Source organism: Pygocentrus nattereri, chromosome 3, assembly GCF_015220715.1.
Source record: "Pygocentrus nattereri isolate fPygNat1 chromosome 3, fPygNat1.pri, whole genome shotgun sequence".
In the NCBI taxonomy this organism is placed as follows: domain Eukaryota; kingdom Metazoa; phylum Chordata; class Actinopteri; order Characiformes; family Serrasalmidae; genus Pygocentrus; species Pygocentrus nattereri.
This window is the reverse complement of record NC_051213.1, coordinates 50,803,891-50,829,668: the sequence shown is the minus strand read 5'-3', so window position 1 is coordinate 50,829,668 and position 25,778 is coordinate 50,803,891. Positions and strand designations below refer to the sequence as shown.

Sequence of the window (25,778 nt, the reverse complement as noted above, 5' to 3'; positions counted from 1 at the left end):
AACTGTAGAACTACAGAGTGCAGCTATACAGTAAGTGGAGCTGATAAAGTGGACAGTGAGAGGAGAAACAAGGAGGTGGTCAGGATGTTACGCCTGGTTGGTGAATATGTCCAATATTTGACACAACATATATTTACATTAACATTCATAAATGCATGCCTTTTGATTTGTGTACAGAATATATGGTCAAATAGCTCCATGGTCATTGTGGTTGACCAGCAAACCAGCATCCAGAACACAGCATACGCTCGTTTCACTGGTTATTCTAGCAGGGCCAGACGTCTTTAGCAGAGGTGACAAATCCAGGTTCAGAAAGTAAAAATTCTTCCCAGGATTTTGTTCCAACAGGCTGGCTTCTCTAGTTAGATCACACCACCAGCAGAGCTGTCCAGCCTGTTGGAACAAAATCCTGGGAAGAATTTTTACTTTCTGAACCTGGATTTGACACCTCTGCTTTACAGTGGTGGTGATGGGAACCCGGCGTCGCCATGACTACAACACAGATATAGACACTTTATTTACCATCCAGAACCACCAGAGAACCTACACGAGTCTTCTGAGCTTATATGGAATGTTGATGATGGAAAACAGTGGAAAATCTGGAATAATGAGTTTTCTTTGGGGACTATTTTGCCGCACAGCGCCCTGCATGTCTCCCTCCACCATGAATGGAGTTGAAGTTCTCTAAACTCTCATAAAACAGCATCTCAGTCATCAGGCAGTGAATTCAGAACCAGTTCATGGAGGAACTTTCTGTGAGGAGCTTTTAGAGGGACGTCTGGTTCCCATCACCACCACTGGGAACGGCTCTGACTTACACTTCAAATGGGGGCAGTCGTGGGCTGGGGGTTAGGGATCCAGCCTTGTGACCGGAAGGTCGCTGGTTCGATCCCCAGAGCCGACAGCACATGACATGAAATTTCCCCGTTGTGGGACTAATAAGGGTCACTTAATCTTAAATCACTCTAAATTTTTTAGAGTGAAAGGATCTTTTATCTAATCGATAAATATCCAAACAAGCCAAATTATCTGCCAATATAGTGAGATAATTATTCAATAAAATTACTTTAAATGAGTAAAGAAATCTAGAAACGAGTTAAATAATATTTACTATTTGGACAACCATCACAAAATGAGACATATTAGATATTTAAACTAGATTTGAGATGATTTTGAGCCTCTGTGAGTTCTCATTAAACCAGTTCCTCCTTTCTTTTTCAGGTTCTGGATCTGTTTCCTCATCAGTATCTTCAAGCAACGACAGGGATCCCTCAGTAACTCTGATTCTGGTGAAGTGGATCTTCCAGTACACCCAGCTCATGATGTTAATCTCTCTGGCCTTCATCTTCCTTCTAACCCCCACTCCCTCTCTTCAAGCCTCAATCGGCGAGAGGAGAAACTCCACCAAGCCAACGCCTCACGCTATCAACCTCAATGTTCTCCCAAAGCCAGTCGCCTCAGCGCTGAACCTCAAACCAAAAACTCAAAGTTCTCCAGTTGCTGCCTCAAAAGCCAGCGAGGTCAGTCAGTCTCCTTCAGCAAAGCCTGCTGGGAGTAATGAAGCTCAGAAAGCCTCCAAAGATAACCCTCCATCAAGCTCCACCATCACAGTCATCATCAGCGAAGGCTGCATCCAGAAGGAACCTCAGAAGGACGCGGCCGATGCTACCAAAGTCCAGCAGGTGGAGCTGAACATAAAGCCCGGTTCTCCTCTGATGATGAAGCACCACATCAACGTGGATATCAGCACATGCAGTGGAACCTGTGAGGCTGAGATGGAGGCGCTAAAGGACCGAGTAGAGCTCCTGGAGAAGGAGATGACCGCTCTGAAGAAGAAATGTAAGTACACCACACTCTTAAGAAAGGTTCTCCAAGGGTTCTTTAGTAAAGAAAATGGTTCAATACAGAACCATGAACATGTCCCTGCTTAAAGGGATCTTTGCATGGTAAAATGTTCTTCAGGTTGATAGACATTAACATTCTAACAATAGCAGAACCCTTTTAGGTGCTGTATAGAACCATACACAAGGGAATGGTTCTATATAGAGCTTTGAGTTCTACATTCTTAAAATGATGGTTCTGCCAGGGTTCTTTAGTAACGACTTTGATTCTATACATAACCATGAGTCTCTGCATGGTGAAATGGTTCTTCAGACTGATGGAAGTATGTTGTATATGGTTCTGTACAGAACCTTTTTACAATGGTTCTATACAGCACCAAAAAGTTTATGATTTCAAGCTTTAGATCACAGCAGAAAAACTTTTTTGGTATTATATAGAACCGTATACAACACGTTCTCCATCAATCTGAACAGTTTCACCATGCAAAGAACTGTTTAAGCATGCAAATGCTTCTTTGAGTGTTCATGGTTCTATATAGAGCCACTGCTTTCAAGAAAGAACATAATTTCAACTCTAGGTGGGGTTCAGTGATGAGATAGAGACCAATTTCATTATTTCATCATTATTTAATTGCAGCAATTAAAGCATGTATTTATTTGTTTGTTTGTTTGTTTGTTTACATTTGTGAACGCATGCATTGATTTCAACTCACTGGTGGGTCAGCTGTTTTTCTCTTTAATATCTTTTTCCCATGTTAATCAGGTGATGACAAGAAAAGCAAGCTGACCGTGGAAACGGTGGCCTTGAGGGTGTCTGAGAGCGACGCTGTCAAACAAGACACATCCATTGGGAAGAAGACGAAGGTAGACAAGATGATCCTTGAGAAGAAAGTGGATGATGAGAAAGAGCCAAACAAAGAGAAGAAAGCAGAGCCGACTGCAAAGCCAAGTACAACTAAGACAGCTACGGTGACAGGCAGAGACCAGGACAATGAAACGAGGGACAGGAGCGAGGGCCAGGTTCTTCTGAGAGATGGAAAACGTCTAGAGCAAGCAACACGAGGCAAAGCAACAGTCATAAAAATGGAATCAGACAAACAATCACAAAGTGGCGTCACGGTAAAAGCGTCGGCTAAACAAGAATCATCAGAGAAACTCGGCACAAAGCAGGAAAAGCTTAAAGACGTGCCTGTGAACCAGAACGTGACCCAAAGCACTGAGAAGAAGCTGAATGGAACCTCTAAAGTCTTATCCAGCTTGGCAAAGGGGACCAAAGCTTCAGCAAATGTGACCGTTACAGCAAGTTCTGGAAAAGGGAAGCTTCCTCAGTCCAACGTGACATCCATAGAAAATGACAAGAAGGCTGTTACAGGAGGAGCATCTGGAAGGCAAACGGTGGAGAAACACGGACATGGGACTGTTTCCATTGAGAAAGACAAAGTCCAACTGCAGGGCAATGCAACGCTTCCTAAAGGTGGAGGAAAGAGGAAGGTGGACAAATATGTAAATGTAACAACATCTGTAGCGAAAGTCAAAACTCAACTCCAGGGCAATGACATTCCTCTTAAAGAAGGATCATCTGGAAAAAAGAAGATAGACAGTCATCTGAATGTCACATCATCTGAAAAGGATAAAAACCTACTCCACAGCGACATAACGACTGCACCCAAAAGTGATAAGAAGAAGCCTGAAAGCCATGTGAATGTGACAACTCCTTCCACCAAAGTCAAGAAGTTAAACCATGGCAATGAGACAGCAACTCTCAAAGAGGGAACATCAGGCAAGAAGAAGGTGGAAAAACATGCAGAAGTAAGTTCTTCAATTGAAAAGGATAAAACTCACCTCCTGAGAAATGCCACACTTCCTAAAGATGGATCATCTGGCAAGAAGAAGGTGGAAAAACATGCAGAAGTAAGTTCTTCCATTGAAAAGGATAAAACTCACCTCCTGGGAAATGCCACACTTCCTAAAGATGGATCATCTGGCAAGAAGAAGGTGGAAAAACATGTAGAAGTAAGTTCTTCCATTGAAAAGGATAAAACTCAACTTCCAGGCAATGCCACACTTCCTAAAGATGGATCATCTGTCAAGAAGAAGGTGGAAAAACATGTAGAAGTAAGTTCTTCCATTGAAAAGGATAAAACTCACCTCCTGGGAAATGCCACAATTCCTAAAGATGGATCATCTGGCAAGAAGAAGGTGGAAAAACATGTAGAAGTAAGTTCTTCCATTGAAAAGGATAAAACTCAACTCCCAGGCAATGCCACACTTCCTAAAGATGGATCATCTGGCAAGAAGAAGGTGGAAAAACATGTAGAAGTAAGTTCTTCCATTGAAAAGGATAAAACTCAACTCCTGGGAAATGCCACACTTCCTAAAGATGGATCATCTGGCAAGAAGAAGGTGGAAAAACATGTAGAAGTAAGTTCTTCCATTGAAAAGGATAAAACTCACCTCCCGGGAAATGCCACACTTCCTAAAGATGGATCATCTGGCAAGAAGAAGGTGGAAAAACATGTAGAAGTAAGTTCTTCAATTGAAAAGGATAAAACTCAACTCCTGGGAAATGCCACACTTCCTAAAGATGGATCATCTGGCAAGAAGAAGGTGGAAAAACATGTAGAAGTAAGTTCTTCAATTGAAAAGGATAAAACTCAACTCCTGGGAAATGCCACACTTCCTAAAGATGGATCATCTGGCAAGAAGAAGGTGGAAAAACATGTAGAAGTAAGTTCTTCCATTGAAAAGGATAAAACTCAACTCCCGGGAAATGCCACACTTCCTAAAGATGGATCATCTGGCAAGAAGAAGGTGGAAAAACATGTAGAAGTAAGTTCTTCAATTGAAAAGGATAAAACTCACCTCCCGGGAAATTCCACACTTCCTAAAGATGGATCATCTGGCAAGAAGAAGGTGGAAAAACATGTAGAATTAAGTCCTTCCATTGAAAAGGATAAAACTCAACTCCCAGGCAATGCAACACTTCCTAAAGAAGGCAAGAAAAAGTTGGGAAAGCAAGTGCATGCAGCCACTTCCATTGAAAAAGACAAAAAGCTTCACCAGGTCGAGGCCACACTTCTCAAAGAGGAAATTTCTGTGAATAGAAAGCTTGAAAAGCATGTACATGTAATGGCTTCCATTGAAAAAGACAGAACTCAATCCCAGAGCAATGCCACACTTTCTAAAGAAGGATTGTCTGCCAAGAAAAAGGTGGGAAAGCAAATAGACAGGGCATCTTCCACTGAAAAAGACAAAAAGGCACAACAGGTCAATGCCACAGTTCTCAGAGAAGAAGCATCTGGAAAGAAAACAGTTGAAAAGCATGTAAATATCACAACTACCATTGAAAAAGACAGAACTCAACTCCAGGGCAGGACACTTCCAAAAGTGGGCAAGAAAAAGGTAGATAAGCATGTAAATGTAATGTCTTCCGATGAAAAAGACAAGAATCAGCATCAGGCCAGTGAGGAAGCTTCTGGAAAGAAGAGAGCGAGCACCATCATCGTTTCTGATGACAAAAGCAAGAAACAACTCCAGGGTAATGTTACAGGAGGTCTTGGAGAAAGAACGGCCAGGAAGGAAAAGCTAGAGAGCCATGGAAACACAACAGCATCTCATAGCAAAGACAAGACGTTACGACAAAGCAGTGAGACGACAGCTCTGAAGGATGTTGGAGATAAAACGAAAAAAGCAGTGAGCGGCGTAGACATACTGGTTTCTACTGAAAAAGAAAAGCTATCCCATGTCAGTGAGACGGTATCTCTCAAAGGAGTAACATCTGGAAGGAAAAAGGTGGAAAAACATGTAAACATGACAGTTTCTACAGGAAATGTATCCCAGGTAAATGCCACGCTTCTTAAAGAGGCATCATCAAAGAAAAAGGCAGATGCCACCATCACACTTCCCTCTGAAAAAGACAAGAAGCAGGAAGTGATGACGTCTCTGAGAGAGTCTATGAAGACGAAAGTGGAGGGTGGTGTAGGTGTCGCCAACGCTGATGCTAAAACCACCAAGTTATACTTCAGATCTGTGGAGGTTCACAATATCACTGCCACCAGCTTTGTTATCACATGGGAAGCCCCTCAAGGAGCCTTCAGGAACTTCACAGTAACATGGAGGGAAGTTGCAGCTGCAGGTACAGATGAGGATGATGTCCAGGAAGCAGAGGATAAAGGAACTGTTGCTGGGAATGAGGCCGAGATCCACGGTTCAAACAGAACTTCCAAAGCCCACAGTGGAAAAGCTGACAGGAAGAGCACAAAGAAGTTCTCCCAGGATCTGTCAGGAACCGCTCGCTCATTTAATTTCAGGAACCTTCAGCCCCAGACACGGTACTTAGTGTCCCTGTACAGTTCCAGGACTGGTGGAGCTTCCAAACTCCAGCGGCTCTTCGTCTCCACAGGTAAACTCTCATGTTACTTATACAGGCTTCACTGCAGTACACGTGAAGATAGTGAGGGTTTCTTGTTGAATGACTGCTGAATAAAATGGTAATTATTAATATTTATATATATATATATATATATATATATATATATATATATATATATATATATATATATATATATATATATATGTATATAATCTATTCGCATGAGATATACACTGCAAAAAATGGTCTATTGTCAACTGAAATCTAGTCGAAATATCTAATATTTCCCATTTTGAGATGGTTGTGCACTTATTATAAGAGTATCCATCTTATTTCTAGACACTTTTCACTTGTTTTGAGTAATTTTTGGAGTAAAATTATCTCACTGTACTGGCAGATCAATTTGCTGGTTTCAAGCATAAAACAAACCAATATAGTGAAATAATTTTACTTGATAAATTACTCAAAACAACTAAAACATGCCTAAAAATAAGTCAAATAATCTTAAATTAATCTTCCAGCAATCTCACCAGGAAAAATGTTTATTTTTTTCTACCTACATTTAAGATCCTTTTGATTGACAAGACACTGTTTTTTGCAGTGTACTAGATATTAATTTCATCACACTGCAAAACATTATCCTAGCAAGTGAAAATGTTAAAAGTAGCCCATATTACTAATATTTCTCATAATGAGACGGCGGTAAGAATGTTATAAGATTATTTCACTTCTTTCATGACATTTCTCCTTTTTTGAGAAATTTCATCTTATGAAAGTGTCTTATTCCACTGGCAGATCATTTCACTTGTTTTAAGCATTATTTCTTGAAATAAGCAAAAATATTTTCACTATTTCTCAAAACAGGTCAAATGATATGCCACCTTCACTAGATAAAAATACTTATTTTTAATACTTAATACTTAAAAATGCTTTTATAGCAATTTCATGATGTCAGATAAAACTTCATTTAAGATGTTTTCACTTGCTAAGAATTCATTTTTGCAGTGTAAACCCTAATCATTGATGTTCTACTGTTCTCTCTTTAGTATCAGCTCTGTTCATCATTCTGTACTCATCAAACTTTTCCTGTTTTATTTACAGCTTCCTACCAAGTTGCTCAGGATGTGCAGATTAGCACCATGTTTAACATTTATCTGCAACCAGAGTGGTTTTAGATGCTAGTGTGAGCCACGTGGTCCATGATTTTTATCAACAAGAACATTTGTTCACCTTGCCTGTCAACTAAAAGTTGGAACCCAGTCTCTTTCACTGCAGACTTTCACTACATAATGACTTTTTTGAGATGGTGGTTTTTATTGCAGACTAAATGTCCCATGTACAGTATTTGGACATGAAAGGTTCTCAAATACAGTTAAACATCTCTCTACTAGTCTGTGATGTTCCTCATGCTGTGTTGTCAATGGTCACACTGTTGTTTGTTGTCCTTCTGCAGGTCCTGAACCCCCGACAGACCTGATGTTCAGCAATATCACAGAAACATCTCTCTCTGTGTCCTGGACCAAGCCTAAAAGCATCGTCACAGGGTTCAGGGTCACATACACCAGCACTGCCAATGGTACTGTGGATGGCTGTGATCCTTTACATGTCCAAAATTATCCAGACGTCTCTTTGAATTAGTTGTCTTAGCTACGTTAATGTGCTCCCATTGCTGATGGAGGTGTTGAAATGCATAAAATGAGACCTTGGCAAGTGAAATAATGTTAAATATCTATTATGAGAAGATTTAACTTGTTTTTTAAAATTATTATAAGGATTTTATCTAGAGAAATTGTCATATTCCACTGGTGGATAATTTCACTTGTTTTAAGTACTATTTCTTGAAACAATCAAAGTTGTCTGTGATGAAGCTGCATTGAACACCTTTGGAATGGTTTGGAATGATGAAGCACCACTGAACATCTTTGGAATGGGTTGGAATGATGAAGCTCCACTGAACATCTTTGGAATGGATTTGATTAAAAAGGCTCCATTGAACACCTTTGGAATGGGTTTAAGTAATGAAGCTCCATTGAACACCTTTGGAATGGGTTGGAATGATGAAGCTCCACTGAACATCTTTGGAATGGATTTGATTAAAAAGGCTCCATTGAACATCTTTGGAATGGGTTTAAGTAATGAAACTCCATGGAACATCTTTGGAATGAATGTGAATGATGAAGCTCCTTTGAACATCTTTGGAATAACTTTGAGTAATGAAGCTCCATTGAATATCTTTGGAATGGGTTAGAATGATGAAATTCTACTAAACACCTTTAGGATGAGTTGCAGTGAGTCAATTCCCTTGAGCACTTTTTGAATTGGGTTGGAGAAATGAAGCTCCACTGAACTCCTTTGGAATGGATTTGAATAATGAAGTGCCAGTGAACATCTTTGGAATGTGTGTGAATAATGAAGCTCCATTGAACATATTTGGAATGGATTGGAGAGATGAAGCTCCACTGAACATCTTTGAAATGGGTTGGAATGATGAAGCTCCAATGAACTGCTTTGGAATGGATTTGAATAATGAAGCTCCATTGAACATCTTTGGAATGGGTTGGAATAATGAAGCTCCGTTGAACATCTCTGGAATGGGTTTGATTGATGAAGCTCCACTGAACTCCTTTGGAATGGGTTAGAATGATAAAGCTCCACTGAACACTTTTGGCATGAGTTGGAGTGATAAAACTCCTCTGAGCACTTTTTGAATGGGTTGGAATGATGAAACACCACTGAACATCTTTGGGATGAGTTAGTGATCAAGAACTGACTATCCAACATCAGTACATGACCTCACTAAGGCTCAATCAAACCCTCACAGCAATGTTCAGCATTGACTGTAAAGCCTTCCCAGAAAAGTAGAGGCTGTTACTGCAGCAGACTCACTATTAACACCTTCGTTACAGAAGAAGAAAGGGGTGTCTGGATATTTTTGGACATTAGTGTTCTTAAAATGTTCTGCTGCTATAGTGTGAGGTAAATATTGCTTTATTTCCATGTTTTCATCTCAGGAGAGACTGGATCCATGTCTGTAGATTCCCAGCTGTCCCACGTTCTCATTTCCAAACTGTCTGCTGGTTCCTCTTATGAAATTAGTGTGAGGTCACTTCTGGAAACAATGGAGAGCGAGCCAATCACAGCCTCCGTTATTACAGGTATACCATACGTCAGAGAGGTTAAAGGTTTACAGTATATTAGAAAGTGCTATTTCAGAGTGATTTCAAGCGGTATCTCTTCTAGTTCCTGACCCTCCTGCTGACCTTCAGGCGGTGAACATCACAGACTCTAAAGCTCTGCTAATATGGAAGCCTGCTGGAGCTAAAGTTGACCATTACATCCTCAGCTATGGGTCTGCAAAGTGTGAGTGGAGCTCAGTTTTGGTTTGAGGGTCCTTCATCCTGACGAGCTCTGTCTTCTAGCTTTGTTCGTTTCCTGTCTAATCCAGCTTTTCCTTCTTTACAGCCCCTAATGTGACCGTGACGGTCATGTTGTCTGGAAGTTCAGTGGAGCACCAGCTGAGGGACCTTCACAGATTCACCCTCTACACAGTGAAGATAATCAGCCAAATCAATAACCTCCAGAGCAGGTCCATCTCCACAGCCTTCTCAACAACAAGCGGTAAGACATTTATTAAGAAACAGGAAGTCGTTTCAATGACCAGCAACATTTTATCCCTGTCTTTATGTGATTCTAACCCAGTATGAATCTGCAGTGTGTAGTTTTACAGTCTGACTGTAATAATTGTGGAGTGATTTTAATCCAGTATGAATCTGCAGTGTGTGTAGTTTTACAGTCTGACTGTAATAATTGTGGAGTGATTTTAATCCAGTATGAATCTGCAGCGTGTAGTTTTACAGTCTGACTGTAATAATTGTGGAGAGATTTTAATCCAGTATGAATCTGCAGCGTGTAGTTTTACAGTCTGACGGTAATAATTGTGGAGTGATTTTAATCCAGTATGAATCTGCAGCGTGTAGTTTTACAGTCTGACTGTAATAATTGTGGAGTGATTTTAATCCAGTATGAATCTGCAGTGTGTAGTTTTACAGTCTGACTGTAATAATTGTGGAGTGATTTTAATCCAGTATGAATCTGCAGTGTGTAGTTTTACAGTCTGACTGTAATAATTGTGGAGCGCTTTTAATCCAGTATGAATCTGCAGTGTGTGTAGTTTTACAGTCTGACTGTAATAATTGTGGAGTGATTTTAATCCGGTATGAATCTGCAGTGTGTGTAGTTTTACAGTCTGACTGTAATAATTGTGGAGGGATTTTAATCCGGTATGAATCTGCAGTGTGTAGTTTTACAGTCTGACTGTAATAATTGTGGAGTGATTTTAATCCAGTATGAATCTGCAGTGTGTAGTTTTACAGTCTGACTGTAATAATTGTGGAGTGATTTTAATCCGGTATGAATCTGCAGTGTGTAGTTTTACAGTCTGACTGTAATAATTGTGGAGTGATTTTAATCTGGTATGAATCTGCAGTGTGTAGTTTTACAGTCTGACTGTAATAATTGTGGAGTGATTTTAATCCGGTATGAATCTGCAGTGTGTAGTTTTACAGTCTGACTGTAATAATTGTGGAGTGATTTTAATCCGGTATGAATCTGCAGTGTGTAGTTTTACAGTCTGACTGTAATAATTGTGGAGTGATTTTAATCCGGTATGAATCTGCAGTGTGTAGTTTTACAGTCTGACTGTAATAATTGTGGAGTGATTTTAATCTGGTATGAATCTGCAGTGTGTAGTTTTACAGTCTGACTGTAATAATTGTGGAGTGATTTTAATCCGGTATGAATCTGCAGTGTGTAGTTTTACAGTCTGACTGTAATAATTGTGGAGTGATTTTAATCCAGTATGAATCTGCAGTGTGTAGTTTTACAGTCTGACTGTAATAATTGTGGAGTGATTTTAATCCAGTATGAATCTGCAGTGTGTAGTTTTACAGTCTGACTGTAATAATTGTGGAGTGATTTTAATCCAGTATGAATCTGCAGTGTGTAGTTTTACAGTCTGACTGTAATAATTGTGGAGTGATTTTAATCCAGTATGAATGTGCAGCGTGTAGTTTTACAGTCTAACTGTAATAATTGTGGAGTGATTTTAATCCAGTATGAATCTGCAGTGTGTAGTTTTACAGTCTGACTGTAATAATTGTGGAGTGATTTTAATCCAGTATGAATCTGCAGTGTGTAGTTTTACAGTCTGACTGTAATAATTGTGGAGCGCTTTTAATCCAGTATGAATCTGCAGTGTGTGTAGTTTTACAGTCTGACTGTAATAATTGTGGAGGGATTTTAATCCGGTATGAATCTGCAGTGTGTAGTTTTACAGTCTGACTGTAATAATTGTGGAGTGATTTTAATCCAGTATGAATCTGCAGTGTGTAGTTTTACAGTCTGACTGTAATAATTGTGGAGTGATTTTAATCCAGTATGAATCTGCAGTGTGTAGTTTTACAGTCTGACTGTAATAATTGTGGAGTGATTTTAATCCAGTATGAATCTGCAGTGTGTAGTTTTACAGTCTGACTGTAATAATTGTGGAGTGATTTTAATCCAGTATGAATCTGCAGTGTGTAGTTTTACAGTCTGACTGTAATAATTGTGGAGTGATTTTAATCCAGTATGAATCTGCAGTGTGTGTAGTTTTACAGTCTGACTGTAATAATTGTGGAGTGATTTTAATCCAGTATGAATCTGCAGTGTGTAGTTTTACAGTCTGACTGTAATAATTGTGGAGTGATTTTAATCCAGTATGAATCTGCAGCGTGTAGTTTTACAGTCTGACTGTAATAATTGTGGAGAGATTTTAATCCAGTATGAATCTGCAGCGTGTAGTTTTACAGTCTGACGGTAATAATTGTGGAGTGATTTTAATCCAGTATGAATCTGCAGCGTGTAGTTTTACAGTCTGACTGTAATAATTGTGGAGTGATTTTAATGCAGTATGAATCTGCAGCGTGTAGTTTTACAGTCTGACTGTAATAATTGTGGAGTGATTTTAATCCAGTATGAATCTGCAGTGTGTAGTTTTACAGTCTGACTGTAATAATTTTGGAGTGATTTTAATCCAGTATGAATCTGCAGCGTGTAGTTTTACAGTCTGACTGTAATAATTGTGGAGTGATTTTAATCCAGTATGAATCTGCAGTGTGTAGTTTTACAGTCTGACTGTAATAATTGTGGAGTGATTTTAATCCAGTATGAATCTGCAGCGTGTAGTTTTACAGTCTAACTGTAATAATTGTGGAGTGATTTTAATCCAGTATGAATCTGCAGTGTGTAGTTTTACAGTCTGATGGTAATAATTGTGGAGTGATTTTAATCCAGTATGAATCTGCAGTGTGTAGTTTTACAGTCTGACTGTAATAATTGTGGAGTGATTTTAATCCAGTATGAATCTGCAGTGTGTAGTTTTACAGTCTGACTGTAATAATTGTGGAGCGCTTTTAATCCAGTATGAATCTGCAGTGTGTGTAGTTTTACAGTCTGACTGTAATAATTGTGGAGTGATTTTAATCCGGTATGAATCTGCAGTGTGTGTAGTTTTACAGTCTGACTGTAATAATTGTGGAGGGATTTTAATCCAGTATGAATCTGCAGTGTGTAGTTTTACAGTCTGACTGTAATAATTGTGGAGTGATTTTAATCCGGTATGAATCTGCAGTGTGTAGTTTTACAGTCTGACTGTAATAATTGTGGAGTGATTTTAATCCGGTATGAATCTGCAGTGTGTACTTTTACAGTCTGACTGTAATAATTGTGGAGTGATTTTAATCCGGTATGAATCTGCAGTGTGTAGTTTTACAGTCTGACTGTAATAATTGTGGAGTGATTTTAATCCGGTATGAATCTGCAGTGTGTAGTTTTACAGTCTGACTGTAATAATTGTGGAGTGATTTTAATCCAGTATGAATCTGCAGTGTGTAGTTTTACAGTCTGACTGTAATAATTGTGGAGTGATTTTAATCCAGTATGAATCTGCAGTGTGTAGTTTTACAGTCTGACTGTAATAATTGTGGAGTGATTTTAATCCAGTATGAATGTGCAGCGTGTAGTTTTACAGTCTAACTGTAATAATTGTGGAGTGATTTTAATCCACTATGAATCTGCAGTGTGTAGTTTTACAGTCTGACTGTAATAATTGTGGAGTGATTTTAATCCAGTATGAATCTGCAGTGTGTAGTTTTACAGTCTGACTGTAATAATTGTGGAGCGCTTTTAATCCAGTATGAATCTGCAGTGTGTGTAGTTTTACAGTCTGACTGTAATAATTGGGGAGGGATTTTAATCCGGTATGAATCTGCAGTGTGTAGTTTTACAGTCTGACTGTAATAATTGTGGAGTGATTTTATTCCAGTATGAATCTGCAGTGTGTAGTTTTACAGTCTGACTGTAATAATTGTGGAGTGATTTTAATCCAGTATGAATCTGCAGTGTGTAGTTTTACAGTCTGACTGTAATAATTGTGGAGTGTTTTTAATCCGGTATGAATCTGCAGTGTGTAGTTTTACAGTCTGACTGTAATAATTGTGGAGTGATTTTAATCCAGTATGAATCTGCAGCGTGTAGTTTTACAGTCTGACTGTAATAATTGTGGAGTCATTTTAATCCAGTATGAATCTGCAGCGTGTAGTTTTACAGTCTGACGGTAATAATTGTGGAGTGATTTTAATCCAGTATGAATCTGCAGTGTGTGTAGTTTTACAGTCTGACGGTAATAATTGTGGAGTGATTTTAATCCAGTATGAATCTGCAGTGTGTGTAGATTTACAGTCTGACTGTAATAATTGTGGAGGGATTTTAATCCAGTATGAATCTGCAGTGTGTAGTTTTACAGTCTGACTGTAATAATTGTGGAGTGATTTTAATCCAGTATGAATCTGCAGTGTGTGTAGATTTACAGTCTGACTGTAATAATTGTGGAGGGATTTTAATCCAGTATGAATCTGCAGTGTGTAGTTTTACAGTCTGACTGTAATAATTGTGGAGTGATTTTAATCCAGTATGAATCTGCAGTGTGTAGTTTTACGGTCTGACTGTAATAATTGTGGAGTGATTTTAATCCAGTATGAATCTGCAGTGTGAAGTTTTACAGTCTGATGGTAATAATTGTGGAGAGATTTTAATCCAGTATGAATCTGCAGCGTGTAGTTTTATAGTCTGACTGTAATAATTGTGGAGTGATTTTAATCCAGTATGAATCTGCAGTGTGTAGTTTTACAGTCTGACTGTAATAATTGTGGAGTGATTTTAATCCAGTATGAATCTGCAGCGTGTAGATTTACAGTCTGACTGTAATAATTGTGGAGTGATTTTAATCCAGTATGAATCTGCAGTGTGTGGTTTTACAGTCTGACTGTAATAATTGTGGAGTGATTTTAATCCAGTATGAATCTGCAGCGTGTAGTTTTACAGTCTGACTGTAATAATTGTGGAGTGATTTTAATCCAGTATGAATCTGCAGTGTGTAGTTTTACAGTCTGACTGTAATAATTGTGGAGTGATTTTAATCCGGTATGAATCTGCAGTGTGTAGTTTTCAGTCTGACTGTACTAATTGTGGAGTGATTTTAATCCAGTATGAATCTGCAGTGTGTAGTTTTACAGTCTGACGGTAATAATTGTGGAGTGATTTTAATCCAGTATGAATCTGCAGTGTGTGTAGTTTTACAGTCTGACGGTAATAATTGTGGAGTGATTTTAATCCAGTATGAATCTGCAGTGTGTAGTTTTACAGTCTGACTGTAATAATTGTGGAGTGATTTTAATCCAGTATGAATCTGCAGTGTGTAGTTTTACAGTCTGACTGTAATAATTGTGGAGGGATTTTAATCCAGTATGAATCTGCAGTGTGTAGTTTTACAGTCTGACTGTAATAATTGTGGAGTGATTTTAATCCAGTATGAATCTGCAGTGTGTAGTTTTACTGTCTGACGGTAATAATTGTGGAGTGATTTTAATCCAGTATGAATCTACAGCGTGTAGTTTTACAGTCTGACTGTAATAATTGGGGAGTGATTTTAATCCAGTATGAATCTGCAGCGTGTAGTTTTACAGTCTGATGGTAATAATTGTGGAGTGATTTTAATCCAGTATGAATCTGCAGTGTGTAGTTTTACAGTCTGATGGTAATAATTGTGGAGTGATTTTAATCCAGTATGAATCTGCAGCGTGTAGTTTTACAGTCTGACTGTAATAATTGTGGAGTGATTTTAATCCAGTATGAATCTGCAGTGTGTAGTTTTACAGTCTGACTGTAATAATTGTGGAGTGATTTTAATCCGGTATGAATCTGCAGTGTGTAGTTTTCAGTCTGACTGTAATAATTGTGGAGTGATTTTAATCCAGTATGAATCTGCAGTGTGTAGTTTTACAGTCTGACGGTAATAATTGTGGAGTGATTTTAATCCAGTATGAATCTGCAGTGTGTGTAGTTTTACAGTCTGACGGTAATAATTGTGGAGTGATTTTAATCCAGTATGAATCTGCAGTGTGTAGTTTTACAGTCTGACTGTAATAATTGTGGAGTGATTTTAATCCAGTATGAATCTGCAGTGTGTAGTTTTACAGTCTGACTGTAATAATTGTGGAGGGATTTTAATCCAGTATGAATCTGCAGTGTGTAGTTTTACAGTCTGACTGTAATAATTGTGGAGTGATTTTAATCCAGTATGAATCTGCAGTGTGTAGTTTTACAGTCTGACGGTAATAATTGTGGAGTGATTTTAATCCAGTATGAATCTACAGCGTGTAGTTTTACAGTCTGACTGTAATAATTGGGGAGTGATTTTAATCCAGTATGAATCTGCAGCGTGTAGTTTTACAGTCTGATGGTAATAATTGTGGAGTGATTTTAATCCAGTATGAATCTGCAGTGTGTAGTTTTACAGTCTGATGGTAATAATTGTGGAGTGATTTTAATCCAGTATGAATCTGCAGTGTGTAGTTTTACAGTCTGACTGTAATAATTGTGGAGTGATTTTAATCCAGTATGAATCTGCAGTGTGTAGTTTTACAGTCTGACTGTAATAATTGTGGAGTGATTTTAATCCAGTATGAATCTGCAGTGTGTAGTTTTACAGTCTGACTGTAATAATTGTGGAGTGATTTTAATCCAGTGTGAATCTGCAGTGTGTAGTTTTACAGTCTGACTGTAATAATTGTGGAGTGATTTTAATCCAGTATGAATCTGCAGCGTGTAGATTTACAGTCTGACTGTAATAATTGTGGAGTGATTTTAATCCAGTATGAATCTGCAGCGTGTAGATTTACAGTCTGACTGTAATAATTGTGGAGTGATTTTAATCCGGTATGAATGTTTCGATCTTATATTTTTATTTTTATTATTTTTGAGTGTGATTTTAGGAGTGAAGCTCCAGGCTGTGACACCCAGTGAAGTCAACTTCAATTCAGCTGTGATTTCATGGAAGTCTCCACGTTTGGCTTTCCGAAGCTTCCGGCTGACATATCAGCGCGGAGAGGACGTTAAGGTGAATATCTAAAACGTGCACATATTCAGCTGTGCTGTTTTCCCATCATATTAAATACTTCGTTTTAAATCTTTAATTTAGTGTCTACTTTTTGACACAGTGTGTGTCATAATTAATGGATAATGCTAACATATTTCATGCCTTGTAAATGAACAGGAGGTGGTCCTGACCCCGGCTGTGACCCGGTACGAGCTGACCGATCTGGTGCCGTTTTCTAACTACACCGTGAGAGTGGACGGAGAGCGCGAAGGACAGTACGTCAGCATCGTCTCCACTGCTTTCAGCACCGGTAAATCATTGAGCTGAGCGACATTCCTCCTTCAGGATCATTACAGTCAGTACAGCTGGGAGATATGGGAGATACTTCGACATATTTGGATAAAAATCCATATTCCACATATACAGGCTTAAAGGAACCCTGTAGACACAATAAAACATTTACAATAAACACACTTCCTCGCATCATTCAGTGGTGCTGGAGGTTTTCTGGTTTAAATACTAGAAAAAAAGCCCTGTGATGCATCTTGAAGGAAACCTACAGTCAATTAAGGGAGAACACTGAAAATAGCAGGTACCACTTTACTGTAAGGTTCTGTTCATAAGCCGACATAAGCTTGTCATCACAAGCAACTGACATAACCGGGCATAAATGATTATAAATACATATTCCAGTAGGAGTCATCTGTCATAAAGACTACTTTAGATAACTTTGGACAAAACCGGGAAATCTAATCTTACACCCATTGAAATAAGCATTTATAAAAAGTTATGTAGGGTTATGTCAGTTGTCATGACAAGCTTATGTAGATTAGGATTAAGTGACCCCTATTAGTTAACCCATGCGTGAAGTGAAACACCACATACACACTAGTGAACACACACATTAGGGGCAGTGAGCACACTTGCCCGGAGCTGCAGTAACTGTCTTCAAATCAGTCTTCAAAAGAGTGTATTACTCAAACCTCAGAAACGACTCTCAGATTAGAACAAGCTAACAGATAAAATTAATTGGGAAGTTAGTTTGGAATACAGTTCCTCTCTGACTGATCGAGGTGGGTAATCCTGTAAATAATCAGTTAAATAGGAGAATAATATCCGTGTAAGCGCCTGTATCCGATTACATTCCCTATCGGAAAGTTTCAGTCCGTTCTGCATGAGCGTCGCGTCACAGTGAGAGTTTATACCGTTCAACACGGCGGAGCAGAAACTGGTCTGCAGAGGAGACGAAGTTCATGCTCTGATCTTTAAAAGACGGCGGTGGGACGGACGTCCAGCTTATGCGTCTCAGAGCACGACGTCTTCCTCTCGGCCTTCTTTAATAAGGACGTGTGAAGGACGTTTTCCTGAGTCTGGTGGCGCTGAATAACCTTCTGCATTATGGGCTGATGGTAGAAAGTGCTGAGCTTAAATGTCCATGAAAACCTTCTCCACTGTGTGACAAACATTTGCTTTGCAATAAAACACAATTAATCTTAATTAATGTGGGTTGAGACTGTTAACATCGTTACAATAAACCTGCAAATCACTTAATCCCAGAAAGCTGATCCACTGCTCTACACTCTTAAAATGGTTCTTCACAGGTTCTTTAGAACAGGAAATGGTTCTACATGCAGCCATAAAAACTCGAAGAACCCTAGACATGATTAAATAGCCAAGCGATTACAACGAAAAAGAAATTAAAATGGAATTTAAACCAGTTTAACTGAAACAAACAAAAGAACAGAAAACAAAGGAACGGGAAGACTAGACGGGATAAACAGCAAAAGAATTCATATTTGATTAAGAAGGAAAAATATGAAATAAAACCAAGATTTCAACACAAAAGGATGAATAGACAAACTAAAACAGTCAAACAAAGGATTATTAAGGTAAACAAATCAATAAAAACAGCAATAACAAAATAAATTAAAGATAAATGAAGTCGATCTTTTCATGGTGAAATGGTTCTTCAGACTGAGGGAGAATGTGTTGTGTATGGTCCTATACAGAAGTTTTGTGAAAATGGTTCTATGTAGCACCAAAAGGGTTCTGCTATGGTTATGATGTCAAGCTTGTTACAATATATAGCACCATTTTCAAAAAGGAGAACCCGTTCACCATGCAAAGAACCTTTTAATCATGTAAAGGGTTCTTTGAGTGCTCATAGGTTCTACATAACACCATTTTCTTTACTAAAGAACCTTAAAGAACCAGCTTTTTTAAGCATCTAGCTGATGTTGGTTTAGCTGTGGCTCCTCTAACTCTGCCCGGTCCGCTCCGTCCTGTCCTCCAGCGCAGGTGCCGTACCCGTTCCCCACAGACTGCTCTCAGGTGCAGCTGAACGGGGTGAAGGAGTCCGGAGAGGCTGAGGTTTACCCCGAGGGGAAGGACGGAGAGCCCGTGTGGGTTTACTGTGATATGGACACCGAGGGAGGAGGCTGGACGGTACGCTGGACCTGCAGCAACACATGTTGTGTTTGGATCAGATCAGATCAGAACTCCAGATCAGAAAACTGCACCACACAAATGTCCTAACTAGACTAAAACTAAATATTACAGTGATGGTGGTGAATAACGAGGAGGCGGAGCTGAACGTGTGTCTGTTTATTAGGAGGAGGAACGTTAGCACGCTTGGCTAAAGCATTTGGGAAATGGAGACTGAAACTGAGAGCATCGACGCTCTGATAAACAGCAGGGGGCGCTCTGATAATGAGCAGGGGGTACTCTGATCACCTTCCTGTGTTGTTGATGTTGATGATGAAATATTACAGTGATGGTGGTGAATAATGAGGAGGCGGAGCTGAACGAGTGTTTATTAGGAGGAGGAACGTTAGCGCGCTCGGCTAAAGCAGAATCTTTCTAGGAAAGTCCAGTCATACAAGGCCAGACTGGTCTTTCTTTGAAGAGCATGAAACTGAAACAGCTTATCCTGCTAGCAGCTTAACCAGGAAGCCGATTGGCTCTTTTTACTGAAGGGTGGGACTTTCCTCATAATCAGAGACCATGTTAAACAGCAGGGGGCGCTATCACAATAAGAAGTTCAAGTTGAATTTGAACTTTTTCCAGCTTCCAGTTAATCACACTACGGTTTTGTTTTGTTGTTTTTTTTGCTAACTTACATTCTTTACCTTATTTTGATTATGTTTACATTAGTGCTGTGCACATATCACTGGTTGCTAGGTAACAGACAGAACAGTTTAACTGAGAAGTTCAGGATTCCCTAACTTAAGATAAGATACTGTAAAATAGATACGTTTCCCAAACTAACTTACTTCTTATTTACGTCTTCAATATAAATTTGTGAGTAAACTTATCTTGACCTGTTTCTAATATGACCAGCATGTCACTGCTGTCGGAAGAAAACCTCGTATCTCCAAAATTGTGACTTTACAGGAGAAAGAAAAAAACGACTTTACTTTTAATGGAAGTCAATGGAACCAGACGTCTTTCCACGTCATTTTGGGCCGTTTCTTTTGGTCCATTCATCATGAAATTTACACACAAAGTAAAGAACAACAGGCGTTTTTAAATCATCACAAAATCTGAAAAACGAGGTTTTCTTCCAACAGCAGTGATATGCTGTGTTTAGGTTACTGGTATGACCGTGCTGGGTGACCAGCTAAACCAGCACCAGACCAGCATGGAGCGCTCTTGCTGTGATCACCCCCACATTTTAAGCGTGTTTTCTAGGTCTTCCAGCGGAGAGTCGATGGATCTACAGATTTCTTCAGAGGATGGAGAGATTACAGTAAAGGCTTCGGTCTCCTGACCGCAGAGTTTTGGCTTGGTAAGATTTTCAGTTTACAATCAAAATGTGTGTTTTAAAGCCGAGGGTCTCGACCTTTTCCACCCCAAGGTCCACCTATTTATCACTAGAGGGCATGAAGGCCGACAGGACAACAACAAAAAACCTTTTGGCTTAAAAAAGCAACTTTTGGGTTCCACAACACGCCTCTGAACATTACACATCTACAGATTAGGCTTGTTTATATCTACAGTAAGGACTATTGAGACTTTGGGGCAGTACGTTTTGTTTCTAGATGAAGCACCATTGTTGGATGGCTGTATTAATGTGTTTTTCATTGATTTTAATGATAAAGTACCCTCAGTAGCCCACTATGGACCACTGGCTCCTTCTCAGTATAGGCCTGAGGACCACAAGGGCCCACTTGTGGTCGAGAAAGCCCGTTTTTGAGTATTTGAAGACATCCACTGCTGGACTTATGGCGTAGTGTCACTAGACATGGTTCAATCAATGATTTTAAAAATGTGTATCCTCAATATCGAGGGAGAAAACCTAATATTTAACTCTTTAACTCTCTAAAACATTCCTTTAATGAACGCTAATGTAGCACAATTTTATTCCCAATCATTTTGGACCATTTCAGTTGGTCATTCATGGAATGTTGATACAGTAGGAGGAAACACTAATGATGTATTATTACATAATCAGATTCAGTCTCAGGATGCGTTCACATTTCCAGGCTGAAGCGGCGCAGATCCGATGTTTCCTGCCCTAACGTGACTCGGATCTGGTGTTTTCAGCGCTGTGTGGACACAAATCTGATCTTTTCAAATCCAACCTGAGCCACTTTCATATGTGGTCCTAGGAATCAGGATGCGTATCCGATTCGTGGCCATTTGACCTTGATGTGACGCTCAGATCGGAATTTGTGTGCTTTTTTCCCGTCGTCGTTCAGCGTTACCATGGCAACAGCGCCGACCAGATGTTAAAGCCTGTGAACAGTGGAAAAGCAGCTCATCTCACCTTTTTCTCCTCCGTCTGGCTCTAATAATGAAGCTGAGAGCTGATCAGAGTTAATGATCTTCTCAGCGAAGCTCGTTCTGCTCGTTAGTTTGTGCTGATGATGCAGTGATTCAGTCACGTGACGTCACTGAGTAGGAGGAGCTCATGAGGGTCAGTTCAGGCCGGTTCATCACATTAATGACCGGTCTGAGTCTCTGACCTGAACGAGGGCGAACCGTCGAGTCAGAGAGATCGGATTTGAGTAACGAGGCTTGTAATGTGGACGTAGCTTTAGTCATCTGACCAAACGATCTGCTAAACAATTCTAACATTAGAATAAACACAAACAGCCTATTGTAGCTGCTCTGTGTGAGTTTCTGTCATAATTATCTCCTAAGTCCAGTATTTACAGTCACCATCCAATACCGGCTTTATCTAATCAATACTGCATTAAATTAAATCTGGTCATGGAACTGAACAAGTCATTGCGCTGGCTGGAGATCAGAGAGAAGTCAGGAACCAGACCTGTGCTCTTCTAACCTACACACTCATAACTTTACTGAAAACCATGTTCTGACGACTGTATTCATGATTATTTGCGTTTATTCTAAAGTTGTAAAGTTATAAACACACTAACTGCCCAGATAAACCAGTTTTAACCAACTCAGTATAATACTCGAATTTGTTGCTTTACTAGCAGAACTTGTTTGAGTGGGTTGGCACTGGATGAATGTCTCTGAAAATGGCCAGTAAAGTATCATCCTATCTTAAAACGTGCATTCGTGTATTATTTTCACACGCAATTTGTCCTTGGGTGCCCCAACTTTTGCACACGAGTGTATACAGAATGTCTCGCTATGCATTTTCTGTGTAGATACCCAAACATATTCCCACCGTGCCATAATATTCCACGTTCTTAAGGCTCATCTCCCTCCTTCAGGAAACGATGTCCTCCACAGTCTGACCAGCCTGACCCCGATGAGCCTGAGGATCGACCTGCGTTACGGGAATGACACGGCCTTCGCTCACTACTCCAACTTCACTGTGGGATCAGAGGCCAATCACTACGCCATCACGCTATCTGGGTACTCCGGCACTGCGGGTGAGAACACGGGGGGAACACAAACAGAACACGCTGTTCAGCCAGCTTTAAAAACAAAAACAAACAGCTTGTTGATCTTTTCGTGCGGGACCAGCCACAAGGTTTTCACTCAGTCAAATATGTTTTCTTTCTTCTACCAAAACAATGCCAGATTTTTGACGTTCTGCTGCAGCACAGTGCTGAGCCAAAGACTCCACTGATCTCTATCTTCTGTCAAAACACCAGCTGCTTTTTACGCCATGTCAAAACGGGTCAGTAGAGGCCGTTTAAAATGACTTAACATAAAGCCTTTTTACATTAACTTACATCAAAAGTTATGAGGCTTTGATCCAGCAATGATCTATATGTTATATGGCCAAATGTATGTGGACACCGACCCCACCACCCCTATATGAGCTTGTTGGGTGTCCCCTTCCAGAACCATGGACGTTAATATTGAGGTGCCCACCTTTGAGTCTATAACAGCCCCCACTCTTCTGGGAAGCTACAAGGTGTTGGAGAGTGTCTTTGAGAATGTGTGTCCATTCAGTCCGTCTGGCTCAGAATCTCCGTTCTAGTTCATCCCAAAGGTGTTCAGTGGGGGTGAGGTCAGCATTCTGTGCAGGCCACTGTTGTTCCTCCACACCAAACTGGTCAAACCATGTCTTTATGCAGCTGCTTTGTGCTCTGGGGCTCAGTCCTGCTGGAACAGGAAAGGTTCTTCCCCACTCACTGTCCACTCTATTAGACACTCCTACCTTGTGGGTCCACCTTGTAGATGTAAAGTCAGAGACGACAGCTCATCTGCTGCTGCACAGTTTGTGTTGGTCATCCTCTAGTCCTTCATCAGTGGTCACAGGACGCTGCCCACAGGACGCTGCCCACAGGACGCCGCCCACAGGATGCTGCCCACAGGACGCTGCCCACAGGACGCTGCCCACAGGACGCCGCCCACAATACGTTGCCCACAGGACGCTGCCCACAGGATGCTGCCCACAGGACGCTGCCGGCTGGATATTTTTGGTTCTCAGTCCAGCAGCGACACTGAGGTGTTAAAAACTCCAGCAGCACTGCTGTGTCTGATCCACTCAGACCAGCACAACACACACTAACACACCACCACCACGTCAGTGTTACTGCAGTGCTGAGAATGACCCACCACCCAAACAGTACCTGCTCTGTGAGGGTCCATGGGGGTCCTGACCACTGAAGAACAGGGTAACAGAGTATCAGAGAAACAGATGGACTACAGTCTGTAACTGTAGAACTACAGAGGGGAACTGAACGGTCAGTGGAGCTGATACAGTGGACAGTGGGGTAGAAACAAGGAGGTGGTCAGAATGTTACGCCTGATTGTTGTTTATAGTAATTATTAGTGTCACTGTCATATCAAACCCTTCCATCTATGATGACTTCACACATAAATGACAGGACACTGTAGTTTAACTGTAATTTCTCCACATGTGCGTCTCTGTTTGCAGGGGATTCCATGAGGTACCACAACGGTCGTCCATTCTCCACTAAAGATAAGGACCCGAACCCCCTCAGCATTCACTGTGCCAAGGCCTACATGGGGGGCTGGTGGTATAAAAACTGCTACAAAGCCAATCTGAACGGCCTCTACGCCACCTTCTCTGAGAACCAGGTACACCTGGCTTAACAGTATACAGACATCATTCATCCACTGTTCCTAACACTCGTCTACTGGACCCACTACACACACTGGCACCTTCACAAGTGAAATGATCTCAGGTCAAGTCAAGGCATCTAGAATTTTAAGCTTTTTAGACAGTTTTTGGTCTTAAGTCATTTTATTTAGTAAAAGGATCTGATTTAGGATCTGACTATACTGGCAGATAATTCTGCTGATTTCAAGCCAAATGATCTTCCAATATACCAATATATGGTTCTTTAAGCTTCCTTTAGAAAAGGGAATGGTTCTATTTATCCTGCATGGAACCATTTCATGCTTAAATGGCTCTTTACATGGTAAAATGGTTCTTCAGATGGATGGAGAGTGTGTTGTATATGGTTCTACACAGCAGGTTCTTCTAATTGTTATGATGTCAAGTTTGTAACCAGTAGAAGAACCCTTTTTGGTGCTACATAGAACCACACACAACACATTCTCTGTCGATCTGAAGAACTATTTCACCATGCAAAGGACCATTTAAGCGTGAAATGGTTCTATGTAGAATTCACAGTTCTAAATAGAACCTTTAACTTTACTAAAGAACCCTTGAAGAATGAGTGTTTTGAATTTTACTTCATACCGTTAGTGAAAACCAGTAAAAATTGTCTCAGTCTCTACATTAGAAATATTAGATATGTCGACTAGATTTCAGATCATTTCTCCTGACGGGTGATAATCGGTAACGCTGACGTGTTTCCTGCTTGTATTGGGTTCTCAGGGAGTGGTGTGGATAGACTGGAAAGGTAAAGACGTCTCCATCCCGTTCACTGAGATGAAGCTGCGGCCGGCCTCTCTGAACCTCTGAGGGCTAAAAACACACCGTGGATTCAGACTGTCCAGCCCCAACACTCAGCCGGGCCACACGCCAACGCTGCACACAGCTCTACTGCACGCTGACCTCTTTCACTATCGAGCCAAATATACTACAAATCAACTGTGGGTTTCGCAGATTTTATATCCCAGATTTAATTGGCCAAAAGTATCCAGACAGTCCTTCTACTGACTGAACTCAGCTTCCTCAAGGTCACCTGTTACTGACAAAGCTTTACTCTCCATAGAAAAGCACTGACCAATACAACGGGATGCCCTAAAGTCACTATGTCCAATGGCCATGCATGGGCTACACGCTTAAAAGGTGGTTCTTCGAGGGTTCTTTAGTAAACACGACATTCCACACTCAAAGAACCATGTGCATGCTTAAATGGTTCCTTGCATTGTGAAATGATTCTATGGTTCTTTTTTTAGTGCTCTCTAGAACTATTTCATGTTTAATTGAAGAAGTGAGTCTAAATAGCCCCAAAAAAGGTTCTTCTATTGCTTATAAGCTTGACATCGTAACAAGAGCAGAACCCGTTTTGGTGCTGTGTGGAACAATTTCCATCAAGCCAAAGAATGATTTCACCATGCAGAGAACCATTTAAGTGTGCAAATGGTTCTTTGAGTGTTCATGGTTCCATACAGAGACATTATCTCTACTAAATAACCCTTGAAGAGAAATCTTTTTAGAGTGTATTGGGGTCTGAAGCCCCCCAGCATTGGGCTGTGGAGCAGTGGAGCTGTGTTCTCTGGA

The 25,778-nt window shown here is 40.2% G+C and overlaps 1 protein-coding gene across 1 annotated transcript in view; it reads left to right on the top strand.

Annotated features, from left to right (window-relative positions):
* Positions 1-25,778, top strand: part of tnxba (tenascin XBa) — a 27,355-nt gene extending 1,577 nt beyond the window's left edge. The window contains exons 2-14 of the mRNA XM_017688121.1: positions 1,222-1,839; positions 2,605-6,243; positions 7,667-7,789; positions 9,225-9,368; positions 9,454-9,573; positions 9,676-9,831; positions 16,584-16,708; positions 16,865-16,997; positions 18,981-19,132; positions 20,378-20,474; positions 22,375-22,536; positions 23,997-24,160; positions 24,927-25,778. Of these exons, the coding sequence (XP_017543610.1) occupies positions 1,320-1,839; positions 2,605-6,243; positions 7,667-7,789; positions 9,225-9,368; positions 9,454-9,573; positions 9,676-9,831; positions 16,584-16,708; positions 16,865-16,997; positions 18,981-19,132; positions 20,378-20,474; positions 22,375-22,536; positions 23,997-24,160; positions 24,927-25,013 (5,622 nt within the window). The 5' untranslated portion in view covers positions 1,222-1,319 and the 3' untranslated portion in view covers positions 25,014-25,778. The remainder of the gene's footprint in view (positions 1-1,221; positions 1,840-2,604; positions 6,244-7,666; positions 7,790-9,224; positions 9,369-9,453; positions 9,574-9,675; positions 9,832-16,583; positions 16,709-16,864; positions 16,998-18,980; positions 19,133-20,377; positions 20,475-22,374; positions 22,537-23,996; positions 24,161-24,926) is intronic.